The sequence below is a fragment of the Cinclus cinclus genome, chromosome 4, assembly GCF_963662255.1.
Source record: "Cinclus cinclus chromosome 4, bCinCin1.1, whole genome shotgun sequence".
NCBI lineage: Eukaryota > Metazoa > Chordata > Aves > Passeriformes > Cinclidae > Cinclus > Cinclus cinclus.
Genome location: NC_085049.1, coordinates 30,256,236 through 30,269,508, shown reverse-complemented (window position 1 = coordinate 30,269,508; position 13,273 = coordinate 30,256,236). Strand labels below are relative to the sequence as shown.

The window sequence follows — 13,273 nt, the reverse complement described above, 5'->3', positions numbered from 1 at the left end:
TATTTAACATTTAGACACAAAAAATATAAATTAGATGAAACAAAATCTCTTTAAATATGTCTCAAGACATAACAGTACTTTGGTAGGGCACGTTTGTTTTGTGATTAAGATCTTTCTGAAGTGCCTTCCACAACCTGGTCCAGTGTCTTGAAGTGGTGGGTGCTGAAATATTGTGTCCCTTAGTTCTTCCATCACTTACTTTCTCAAGTTGAGAAGGGTTTTCAAATGCATATGTCTTGAATGGCTTAACACTTCAATCTGAAATCTGATGATACTGAATGCTCTAGGCTTTTGAGGTTCATCAGAATTTGTTTCATCATGAAAAGTAAGTTTCAGGCTTGCCTGATTGTGGAGAGTAGGAAGTAAACTTAAAGTAATAATTGAAAAGGCAAATAAAATAAAACACAAGATATTAATTCTAAAACTTTTTGATTAATATTATTATTCTGATGATGTGGTTGGGGAGGCAGTAGGGCTGACTCAAGACTATCAAATGCTTTTGTGATTAGGAACTCCTGGCCAAGTCTTTAGTGATTGTTCAGATTCATCATTTATGAGTTCCAACAAAGCTTTGATCTTGAAAAACAGATTAATTTAGTTCTAGACGTGAGTGATCCCTGTGGGATTATTCATCTGCTGGCAACAAATGCAATTCATTGCTTGCAGGAGAGAAAAAGAAAAAAAAAGAAAATAAGATTAAAATAGGGTCTGGCTGGTAATAGTTGTATCTGTTACTAGAGCAGAATCCAAATTTATTACAGAGTATGAGGTTTTTTCTGTATTTACTGATTACATTTAATGACTGAACATCAATATTAATCATGGAACCATAGAATAGCCTGAGCTGAAAGGGACCCACAAGGATCATCAACATTAATGGATAAAATGAATTATCTTTTTTTTCTTATTAATTCTAACAAGTTTGATCTTGAATTTGGTCCATTTGTTGTACTGTAACCCTGAAAACCATCACTGTAGTATGCTGGAAACTACTGCAGATTCCTCAGATAGGGTCAGCTGGCCCTGTAAATCCACACAAGGCCATACACTCTGATACTGTGCACATGCACTGCCTTAGGCACAAAAGATGCATCCCTCCTCTTTACTGAGGCTGGGGCTTTCTCTGTCAATGACAATGCTGTCTCCAGACCTGAGTAGACTCCTACAGAACTATCTCCTGGGACACTGTTGTTATGTTCTCAAAAGAACTTACAGGAAAGAAGTGTTTAGCTGTGTACTGTGCTCAGTCACTTGAGCAACAGGGTTTATTTAGGTAGGATTACTTATATGTGTAGCAATTGTTTATAAAAAACAAGGCTTTTCATGGTGAAACAGTTCTGGTGCGTAAACAGTTATTAATCAAGAAAACAGCATTTTGTGGATTGCTTAAGTAGATTTCTAAACTTCAGCTTACATTTGACTGTTTTGAAATATGAGTATGGAAAATTGAAAGATTTCTCAACTGATGGTGGAATACTTTTGGATGTATGTTTAAATGTTCTTCTGAGTTGCTAATGAGTGGCAAATAAGGAGTTGATACAAGATGACTATGTAATCAGAATTTTGCCCAAGCCACCAAAAAATCAATTAATTTAGCTCAAATGGGTCAGGCTGACCATAAAAAACGCAACATGCATGCATGCATTGCAGATAAAAAGACACAGACTATTCAGTAATCCAAAGCAGCAGCTGTTTCTAACCATTTTATGTGATTAATTTTGTGGGATGTTTATGAAGTGAACAAGCCAGTTTCCTTCTCAGTAATCAAACCATGAAAAATTTCAGTAGTTCATTTTGTGCAACTAGTTAATAAAACTAGCTGGTGGTGAATGCTCTGTCTTCCAGCAGGTTAAATATTCTCGTGTGGACACTCACCCAAGACTTTGCATGAAGGTAAAGGAATTTCTTTGTAAAACACATATTAACTGCCCTTCTGTCTCTAAAAGAAATGAGCTACTGATGTTCTTGATGAGCAATATTTTGTTTCATAGCTCTGATGAATGGGAACTGGGAAGGAAGGAAGGAAGGAAGGAAGGAAGGAAGGAAGGAAGGAAGGAAGGAAGGAAGGAAGGAAGGAAGGAAGGAAGGAAGGAAGGAAGGAAGGAAGGAAGGAAAAGTGGAGGATTAGATTAGAAGGTGATTGTTTTGAAGTGCAACAGCAGTGATAGATAGGATACATCAGATTGTTCCTTTCCTTTTTTCTGTTTAAGAAAAGCAGGAAAAAAATGTTTTTGTTCAATGCAAACACTGAAGAACTCTGAAGTGCTAAACTTAATATATTATGTTTTTCATAGTAATTATTTGAAAATAAAATTATCAATAGAGTACATTCAATGGAGAATCTCTTACTATTGTAGTTGAGAAAAAATGCCAAATAAGGCTAATACAGGCATTTTATTGTTTTGTTTTAGATTACTTTTAAGTCGGTGGAACCAGATATTTCCATAAAATATGTATGATTATAAGTATCTGAAGAATTAGGGAATCTAATTTATCAAGGGCTGGAAGCTACCATAAAACAGGAAAGGTGTGACTTAATCTTCTGCAACTTTCAGGAATACCCTGATCATGACTAGTTGAATATTTTGTCGCAGTTTGAAACAGAAAATTCAGTTTTCCTAACAGATTTCTCTGCTTTCAGTTTACGACCAAACGAGGATCTTGGATTAAATGTCCATTTACTCATGGAGAATTTCCAGGTAAATATATATTTTTTTAAATTGCATAACATTGGATTGTGGAAAATATTTAAATCACTAGACATGAACTGTCTCTTTTATGTGAGAAGTGTTCACAACACTGTAAATTGTAAACTAAGTTAAAGAGATTTTACAGCTTGTTACTTCTATGTATCCTCAGCAGATCTAGTGTTCATCAGTATAAAAAGTAACTTGTGGGAATCAAAATAATTAATTGCATATCATTTGATAGCACATAAAAATAGAAAAAGCTTTTATTTTAGGCATAAATTTTAGAATATAATGTATGGTCCTTGTATATCTAAAAGTAAGTATTTTCACCCTAATATCAGCCTGGAAAATGAGGACTGCTGCAGTTGCAGAACACATACAAGTTTTCTTCACATCCCAAACCAAGGCACGGTTCTCAGTGCTTGTGTGTAACAGGACGCAGATGGCTTCGTGTGAATCTCTTGGGATGCACCATTCAGTCTCTGTGGTTTGTATATATTCTTTCTTAAACATTGTAAGACTTTTAAACATACCTAACTTCATTCATTTATTATCCATTATTCATTTATTATTTATATTGTTCTGCAGCTTGAATCCATTAATAAACCATCTACATATTGGAACAATTCCTGGAACATTTTAAAAGCATGTAGTTCTAAATCTGATCTCACACTGAAACAAGAAATAAATAAAGATCCTGAAGTTAAACGAGTTACATCAAAGGATGTGACTATTGAATGGAACCTTAATATTCTTCTAATGTCATTTTTGTAGTGTGGTATTTGTATTATGTATATAACAAATGTTACTCTTAATATTTGATATATGGGTCACTCATATAGCTGACCTGGCAAATCACACATCATGAAATGTAAGACTTGAGGCATCAATCCATGATGACCTCTAAATGTCACAGCTGCCAATACAAACTCAACACACAAAAAGGATTAGTTTTCAGCCAAATTACCTTTTTGAGCCAGCTGATTGTGTGTCTACACAACTGCTTCTTCCAGCAAAGTGGAGACAAAGTGTGAAAAGATTATGGGAGGGTGAGATTTTAGTTTCAGGCAGCAGCTAGCCATAAGAGCCTCATTCTTGCAACTTAGTCTACACATTTTCAGTGCAGTACTGTGGTTTGCCCTTTAACCCTGCCTATCAGTTACCTTTTTGACCCAAACTGTGATCTACTGATCATACTGATCTACTGACACATCTGGAAAGTGATGTCAAAGAGCACAAGAGTGGCCACAGCATTATTTTTCAAAGAGAAGAATATTCGCAGGATAGATCCTAATAGCTCCTAAGACCACCATGATGAAAGACAACCATCTGGGTCAGCAGCCAGCTCCTCAGTAATTTCATGTCCACTGCTAAATATGTGCTCCTGCTGTCTGCCTCCCTGACCAGGTACCTGAGGATGACATATGAAGAATTTTGAGAAATTTGAGAAAGCTAGATATTGTGATTTGAATTGTTACTCCTGGCTATGCCTGTTGACTTCACTCTGCTGTAGGTGATGTGCTTTAGAACACACAAGCATAGATCCCACATCTGTCCTCTCTTTAAGGTATATTCCAGCTGTAATTATTTGCCACTATGCAGGGACACAATGCAACTGTGCCTTTTTCAGGTGCCTGTGATTCTTCACAAGTGAGAAGGGCGCACATACAGGGCTTCACTGATGATCAGGCAGTTATGAAAAAGGATTTCTTAAACACAATGGGCTGGACCCTGAATGCTGAATTTGTTTCCTAAGGAATCACTTTGGATAGTTACTGCACCTCTGGTGCTGAATGTAACAGAACAGCTGTTAAAAGCAGTATTTTCCAACCCAGCTCAGTCTGAGGACATGCATAACTTGTTCCTCTGGGAGATCCCAGAGCTGAATAATCATGGGGAAAGGCCTGGGAAAAACAGCTATCCTAATTAACACAGACCACAGAGGGCAGGCATTGGTGGTAATATCAAGAGCCTGTCCTAATAGGAAAAGCTGTCTGGAAAATGCTGTATTACTGGCAGAGATGGAGATCTGTACAGCAGAGGAGTTGTCAACACTTAGGGAATATTCAGTAGCACTTCCCTTCAACTGGTCTGTCTCATGTGAAATCTGTGGAGTTTATACTTTCTGGTTTTAAAGGTTTCCCTGTCTGAATTGCTAAGTGAAAGGGGTGATAGTGGAGCACCAATAAATCGCAGCTAGATATTGAAGTGTGTGTTTCATGAAGCCACTGATGCATTTCAAAATGCTGTTTTCTTCCCTGTGGTACAAAGTTGTTATGTCCTCTGCTACTGTGGCAGAATGGAGACCCCGCATAAATTACATAAATTCCTGTCTCAACACCATGAGAGTATAGACAAAGTTCTCATCAAGACCTAGCTCTGTGTTCCCAGAAACCAATGTTGATCCTCTAACTACTAATTTATCTTCAGTTGTGCTTGAAAAAAAATATATTCACCTAATTAGGAGTTTGCCACGCTGAAGAGAGTGGTGTGGGATTCAGAGCTATTGGTGGAGTAACAAACATTATTTTGAGGACAAACCATAATCAATCAAATATTAAATGTCAAGCCAGTCATTTAGGACAATTTTACCCTGAGGCTCAGCTTGTTCTTCTGCATACAATGGGATGGGAAGTCCAGAAGAACTGTAAAGACAGGGTCACTCCTTCCGCTCATACACCAGGGAAAAGAAATGAAGATGGTGGGAGGAAGCAAACAGTGGGGGGAGAGTGTCTTCCTTATGATGCTCCATAAAATGCAGTAACATTGGCCCTCTTCCTGTGCTGCTGCACTGTGCTTGGCAAAACTACACCAGCTGCTTATGGTCCTTGAGATCTGGGGTTATCTCTGAAAATAAATAACCTTCCATTAATTTTCTAACACAGTAGAACCTGTAGCATTATTGGAAACAAAGCAAAGAGCTTGAAAGACACAGTATGTTTTCATTGTTCCAGGGTATGGAAAATAGTGATTTTCAACTTCTTTTTTTTTATTCATTAGGGAGATTCTGTTTCAATTGCTGTGTCACGGGAAATGTGTGGGTCCACAATTTGCATTCAGGTATGTGTCTTGCTTTTGCCAGGTGCCCCATGCAAAAAAACCTAATCAACAAATCGTTGAAAAACCAAGCAAACCAGCAGGTACTTTCACTGCTTTCTCCTCCCAGCTAAATCTGTTTACTGTGCAAATCAATTTGGCAAAGAGCATTATTTATATCTTGGTATGCTGCCACCACCTCTCTTTAAGGTGACATTAATTAACTGAGAAATTGCTCTCCATGATCTTGCTCCTTTGTCAGTGGCAGATAAAAGGATATCATCGGGATATTGCTAATTCTGTCTTTATATCTTCCTTCATAAAAAAAAGTTCCAAGATATCAAAAGATCCAAGTAAATAATAGATGAATTTTCAAAAATTGACATTGACTAGAAAAGGTGAGGCATACAGTAAACAGCACAGCAAGTGAATGGTGTCCTAGAATTAGCACTCAGCAAAGTAGAACCAAACAAATTATTTCTGACATTTTGCACACTATCTCCATAGGTGAAGTTTATGAAGAAATTTTATTCTTAGAAAACGAGCATGAAGCTGTTAGGCTTATTCCTCTCTGGAGTTAATTTTCTCAGCAGACCCTGAGAGAAATGAAAGTGAGAGTGGAGCTCTGAGGCTCCAGTAGCTGCCCTGGAAGGCCCTTCTCAGCTTCACTTTCTGCTGCTGGGAAGAAAGAGGCAAGATGAGAGTGACATTGGCAAGAGCCTTCTGAGTAATGAGAGTAGTAGTTCTTTCCCAACAGAGAAATTAAATTTGGTGACGAGACTGATAAGTTCCTGCATAAAATATTTCTTTTGTAAATAAGACATTATCTGTCAGACAACAGTAACAAAAAAAAATTATGATTAGCTCAATCATTTAGAGACCTAAAAGTGACTGCAACTCACTAATATACACTAGACCAGTAATCTCCATGTGTTTATTTAAAAACAGATTTAAAATGCAGTCAGTTGGACTAATAAAGCAATCTCGTTTTGTCAACACAAGTGCTTAGAAACAGTTCTGCTGAAAAGGGGAATAAGCCTCAATTCTTTCTTTTAAAAGGGCTGGAGAACAGATGTAGATTATTCAGTTCCACTGCAGATCTGTGATACCTACTGTGGTAAGTACACGTTAACAAAAGAAGCATTGGCTCTCGATTGTATAGAACATTTCAGGTGAAGTGTGTTTTCTCTGGGAAACTGAGGTGGGATTCACCTGACTGAATGTAGATGTGTGCATGAGAGCTAGATATGCTCAAATTCCTTTATAGACAATGGACTCAGATACCTCATGAGCTACTTTAATTAGCTCTGCAAGGGCAACTTGTGTGGCTGGCTGCTGCCTCTGTTTCCTGGGTGAATTTTCCACCCTGTGCCAGGTTCTGTGTGTCACACCTATATTTACCTTGCTGTCAGTACATGAGAAACTAGTTAAAAACACACCTTGGCAAGAAGTGCACACTGCTGCCATTGCAGTGATTGCAGCACAGCCCTGCTGTCATTTCCCCAGCTCTGCAAATGGGACAGCAGCATTTCCTCCCACTTCCCCACAAGCAGAAGTTTGCTTCTGGATATTGTTGTTATTATTATGATTTGAGGTACACTCAGATACACTATGGAGTCATAATATTCTAAAATCTCTAAACCCCGAAACTAAGGTGTTGTAGAAGTTAGTGAGTTCAGAGCAAACTTAGGCTGTGTGGTTTGTGGTGAACAGTACAGGAGTGGATTTATTAATTTGGAACTAAAAAGTCTAAAAGAAATCATGCTGAGAGAAGCCTCAATCTGAGCATTGCCAGAAATACTTCCCCAAACTCACACAACCAGTGAATCAACCGACATCCCCTTCTAGTTCACTGCAAATATAGTAAGTCCTGCGACAGATTTTCCCTGCTGTCTAAAAACACCTGTCAGTTAACTACAGCTTTAGATTTGGAAGTCTGATAATAAAAAGAAGGGAGCTTGAGTATGTAGTCTGAATGTAGTTCCCTGTGTAATCGTTTGTATAATGCCAGTTCAGGTTTCTTCTCCACTGAAAAACTTGTAACAAGCCCGCTCAAGATGAATAAACTAAATAATTAGAGTGTTGTGGTTCACACAGTATGGATGCATTTTTGTTTTTCTTATATTCCGTTTAACAAATACAGAGTATGACAAAAGCATGTGAAATATTTAAAAGCTCTAGAGATGGGAGCCTTGGAATTTCTGTGCACCTCATGGTAGGAGAGAATATATCTGTGTAGTAAATAAAAATAGCAGAATATCAAAAGCTGACTAAAGAACCTTTTGGGCACGATATTTAATTTAGATACTGAACTTTTTGTCACAAGTTTTTTTGTTTGGTTTGGTTTTTGTTCAAATGTTTTTGTGTGGTTGGTGTTTTTGTTTTTGTTTTCTTTTGTTTGTTTTTTTTTTTCTGATTAAGAGTTTGTGGAGATTCAGGAGGAAAAAAAGGAGAAAATGTGTAGTACTTATCAAGAATATCAGAACTTTAATGTGTGATCACTGTGTTTTTTGTACATTAACCTCATGCTTCATGGATTCTGACATGATTTATGATTTCGGGATAATGTGATCTACATTAGTTGGTATCTACATAGATAAATCCATCTCTATCTGTGGACCAGTGTTCCCAAAACCTCCCTGTAAGGAAGATGGTACAAGTCAGTGTCAGAGGTAGGACACTGAACTGGGTTGCTCTGTCTCTCTCTGCAATAACTCCAGTGTTCTTAATGACTCATTGGAAGCCACCAGCTGCTTCTCAGGTGTAAGGTTTTTAATGTATCCTTAACAGCAAAACTACTAAGGACTTTTGTATTCTTAAATGTCTATTTTCTATAATAAAGGTATTTCTTAAACACTAGCCTTTTAAAAGCAGGATATGGTGGAAGTTTCTCAAAAGAGTCACTGAGGGTGATAATTTTTACACTGGGATGCTATTGTGTTTGGGCCTAAGATGTTAAGAAAACCCCTCCATGTAAAGGTGGAGACAATATTAACCTTGAGATTTGTCTGTAATCTGTGACAATATGATTTATACAAATGTCAAAGCAAATGGCAAATAATCTTGTAATGGCATAGTGAAAGAGTGAAAATAACTACTGTGTACATTTTTGTAAAATAGAAATGTTCATGTTGTTACTGTTAAAGATACCAAGCACTGTCAGTATGTCCAGAAGACTTGTGATGTTATTTAATACAAAATTCCAATCAGAACAATATCTGTTATAAAAAAGTCACTATGTCTAACCATCAAGAGGGCTGCTCTTTACCCAGGCTTCAAGAAGAGCATTCTGGCATGCAGAATTTATTATTCTACAATGGATTGCATTTTCCTATAAGTAGCTGTGCTTTGGGAATTACAATGGCTTGGTCTTGTTTACTCTACGAAGAATGGAAATGGGAAAATAATGTGGTGGTTTTTTCAGAATTTGCATTTAATAGCATTGACTTGGAGGCAAAACTTTGTGTTCCTTTTAAATTTTCTATTTCCTTTGAGCACTTTTCTGGATTCTATTTAATAAAGCCAAGCATTTTGAGATATTATTTCACCTATAAAATAAGAAACTTATGTATTTTTTATGAAACAATAACACATATCAGTTACTCTGAGAATAAATATGTGAATCATAACGCAAACAAAATGGCAACCTATATTTGAACTTCTTCCCTCAGGTTTTCATGGTCAGTCACACAGTGATGGAAGCCCACTAAAGGCCATGACACACAGGTATCCATCTAATGTTAAGTTTAAAACATCTGTGGGAATGGATGGAGTTTTTAATCCTGAAACCATATCATTGGCCTTGCTACAGGCACAGAAGGAATATCTGAGTGAATTTTGCATATAGCTAGAAGGAATATCAGGTTAACTCTCCCACTTAAGACATTGCTTGCTTCTGTGCTCTTTCTTCCCTTGCTTTCTGCCAAAGGGAAGAGAAAGGGAGGCAAATAACCAGGGGGAGTGAGAAGTTTGTAAAGTAACAACACAACCTTCAAGAGTTCTGAAACAATCTCATATGTGTTGTGCATGATATTCACATTATTAGCACCTGTCCTCTGCTTTCTCACTGATGTTTGCATGCAGATGAGATCCCTCTGTGCTCTCACAGATTAGACATCTGCTCAGTTGTTCCAGTGCTGCTCTTTTTTGCCACAGTCCTTTATGAAACACCTGTCCTAGGCTATAGACAAATCAGTAAATAATGCAGCCCATGAAGGTATAATTTGGTAGACCCTGACTCCTTAAACATCCTCTTCCTTTAAGGATACCTTTCAGAGCCAACCTAGAAGACTGGGAGCTACCTAAAATTCCAGAGAAAATAGAGGTGGTCTGAAAAAGCCTTGTTCGAAGATAGGGAAAAGATGCAGCCCTGCAAAAGCTCTGCAAATCATATGGTTGAGAAGGGGCTACCATCCTTGCTTTGAGTCAATCTTTGGCTTTTCCCTTGTCAGAAGACACCATTCAGAATAAAGTATCTTGGTTTTCTTTATGTGTTCACATAAACACTGTTCGAACTGTGACAGTCAAGTACACAAGCTGTAGAAAAATGGCTAGATTTGTTATTTTACACCAACTATATATGAATGCAATGAACTTTTTCACTTTGGATAAAATAACCTCACAACTATCTTCTTTCCTCTTCTGTTTTTCTCCTAGGATGAAGAGTGTGCAGTCCCTGCATTGAATTTAACATGTTTTCAAGGTCCTCAGTATCTTCTCAATATTGTATTTTGATGCAACTTGTAAACCTTGTCTAACTGCTCATCTCTCATGATTGTAGTTTCTAATTCCTATGAGATTATTCTCATGAGTGAAGAATTTAGCAAGTTGAGCCTACTCTGACAAATTCAGTTTATGATTCCTTATTTCCCAGTATTTAAAAAAAAAAAAAAAGGAGTCTTAAATCACTTAGAAAATCACCTGATTAGAAAATCACCTGATTAGAAAATCAGGTCCACATTTCCCATCTAAAGTAGTATTTTATACAAAACATGCTCTGAGTACTTTCATAGTACTTTGTGTACCTATAGAACAAGTATATCAGATTTTCTTGTTTGTAACCTTCATTTTTAAACCAAAAGCAATAGTTTTTAGAGGAATGAAGAATGGAGGAAGTTTTCTCAGCTTGGAGACATTATTCTTTGCAATTTCCCATCTTGATTTTCTCTTGCCATTCTGATGATCTCACCCTGACAGACCATGTTCTTTAAGTATATCTAACAACTGCTTTCTGTGTTTGCATTTGTGTTTGCCTTGGAGATAATTTTCCTAGTTGTCTGAGGTGGTACATGTCTTTGGTTTGATAGCTATTTAAAACTGTCTTGTGGAAATCTGGTCTAGAAGGAAACAGATTAATGGAAATAATGGAAACATTTTTCCTCATTATCTCAGTATTTGTACGCAATTGTTTGGGATAGTATTACACACTGTACTGATTATCAAATATTTGGCCTTTATTTCACTGAATAGTCCTGTCAAACATCCTTCCTGTTGTGCAACATTGGAATAAAGTCAAATAAAAGATGATTAATAGCATATCCTGAAACCATGTGGAACTGATCATGTGAGATCAGGAATATGGGTGAGAAGTAAGAGTCTGGAACAAGAAGTTGATCAATAAAAAAATATTTTCCATATGAATGTATGGGGTTTTAAAATTTGTTTTGTTTTCTTTCATGACATTCATTGACAAACTTACAGAGTATGGTATAAGAGACATATCCACTGCATTGAAACACAGGAAACTTTTAGGTGCCCTGGGGAGGTCAAGTTCTGCTTGACTCCTTTGATATAAAAGCTTTATTGTTTAGGCTGAATAATCTGATCTATTAGATCTATTCTCATTCCTAGCAGTGCTGCAGCTCCAAAAGCAGAGGTGGCAGGGCAGCATTCCTAAAGCACTTAGTTACTTTCTTTGTGAAGTTGAAGCTCTGACCTGTCCAGACACACCTGCTTTTCCTTTAATACCTTTCAGGCTGCAGCCAGAAACAAGACATGCAGCCATCCAGCTGAGAGAGCATTACACTACTCTATTCACTTCCTTCCAGTGGAAAAGTCTTCTCTACAGGAAAGGTTGATTTGTACAGAGTAATTTTTATTGCCTTGATGTCTTAAGATCAACTTTATGAATATGTCCTCAGACTGAAAATGAATTAAAATGACACAGATATATCTAAGGCTAAAGCAAAACACCACCTCCAATGATAAGCTCATCTGAGATCCTGAAACAACAACAGCTGTACTAAGCTCTATGCTTTCAATGAGAAAGTCCTGTTTCAGCTGAATAGATGCTGACTCCCTTGTTGTATATTATCTCTTGTTGGCTGCAGTGCTGAAAATATCAAAGGGGATATAACCAAGCATGGTCCTGATTTACAGGAAAATTTCGATGGTGAACATAGCAGATGTCACTTAAACTGGAAGTAAAGTCTTCATCCAAAGATAGTAATCTAAGCTTCCCATGATGGCCACCGTGGAGAGATAGGAAGTTTCCAGGCATGTCACATTTATATTTTATCCTTGGATACTTATTTTAAAAGGAGTCTAGGCAACTTGACCAAAATGCTTTCCATTACAGCATTCCTGCTTATGGCAAATGTTTGCAAATAATCCTAAATAGTATTTCTGTACTTTGGCTCAGGTCTGCCCGTTTACATTTGTGTAGTAAGAAAATTCGTGGTAGCTATTCTGACTGACTCCCAAGCAGATCTGTATGAGTCCTTTTCTAATACTCTGCTTCAGGCAAACATTTTCTCCTTTAATTACAAAATTCCTGCTCCCCCGGGAGCTTTCCTACTCTCCCAGATGGTGGCTGGACCACCGTATACATGCAACACTTTGGAAGACGTTCCACTCAGGTAAGGTATTTTCTAGAGAAGTTAACAGCCTCTTCTCTTCTTTGCAGTGACTTCATAACTGCAAAAGTAAAGGTGTGTACATTTTTCCACAAGACATTTTAAACACTGGTACGTCAGTCCTGAAAGAAGGTAGTACTAAAATCTTTCCTAACCCTAGAAGTATTCATCACACTCTGTTGACCACTGAGATGTTTTCTTTCTCTCACCCAAAATGTGCAACAATTTTGCAATATTGACTAATGCCCAAGTAAACCCATTGTAGCAATAGTCAAATGCAAAAATCCCCTATGTGTTACTTATAGACTTGGCTAATTGTCTAGACACTCCATCCCTTTGTAGAAGGAAATTCCTTTCTTGCTTATTGTGGGCCCAGTACAAACACCCTATCTTGAGATAATCTACTTGTATATTTTTTATTTAATATCTGCATTCTTACTATTATCAGAGCATCAATGTCCCTCTTCTTCTGAGATCTCAGCATGTATCACATATCATTGAGATATAGCAAAAACACTGATAAGATGCTTTTTAGTAACCTTTCTAAGACTTTCTGTTATGTCTAGGGCATTGCACCAACCTGAAACTAACATTTGAAGTTAACACATAAATTAAAGAAATTTTGTTCCACTTACTTGGGAACTTAGTTTCTTGCTATGCTGACATGTGGTCTGGTGTGGGAAACCAGCCTGG

At 37.2% G+C, this 13,273-nt stretch overlaps 1 protein-coding gene across 1 annotated transcript in view; it reads left to right on the top strand.

Moving 5' to 3' along the window:
- The window catches only part of IL17REL (interleukin 17 receptor E like), a 41,082-nt gene extending 30,672 nt beyond the window's left edge, over nt 1-10,410 (top strand). The window contains exons 11-17 of the mRNA XM_062491015.1: nt 1,846-1,893; nt 2,642-2,699; nt 3,032-3,177; nt 5,691-5,750; nt 6,786-6,843; nt 9,398-9,452; nt 10,383-10,410. Coding sequence (XP_062346999.1) covers nt 1,846-1,893; nt 2,642-2,699; nt 3,032-3,177; nt 5,691-5,750; nt 6,786-6,843; nt 9,398-9,452; nt 10,383-10,410 — 453 coding nt within the window. The remainder of the gene's footprint in view (nt 1-1,845; nt 1,894-2,641; nt 2,700-3,031; nt 3,178-5,690; nt 5,751-6,785; nt 6,844-9,397; nt 9,453-10,382) is intronic.
- The last annotated feature ends 2,863 nt before the right edge of the window (nt 10,411-13,273 follow it).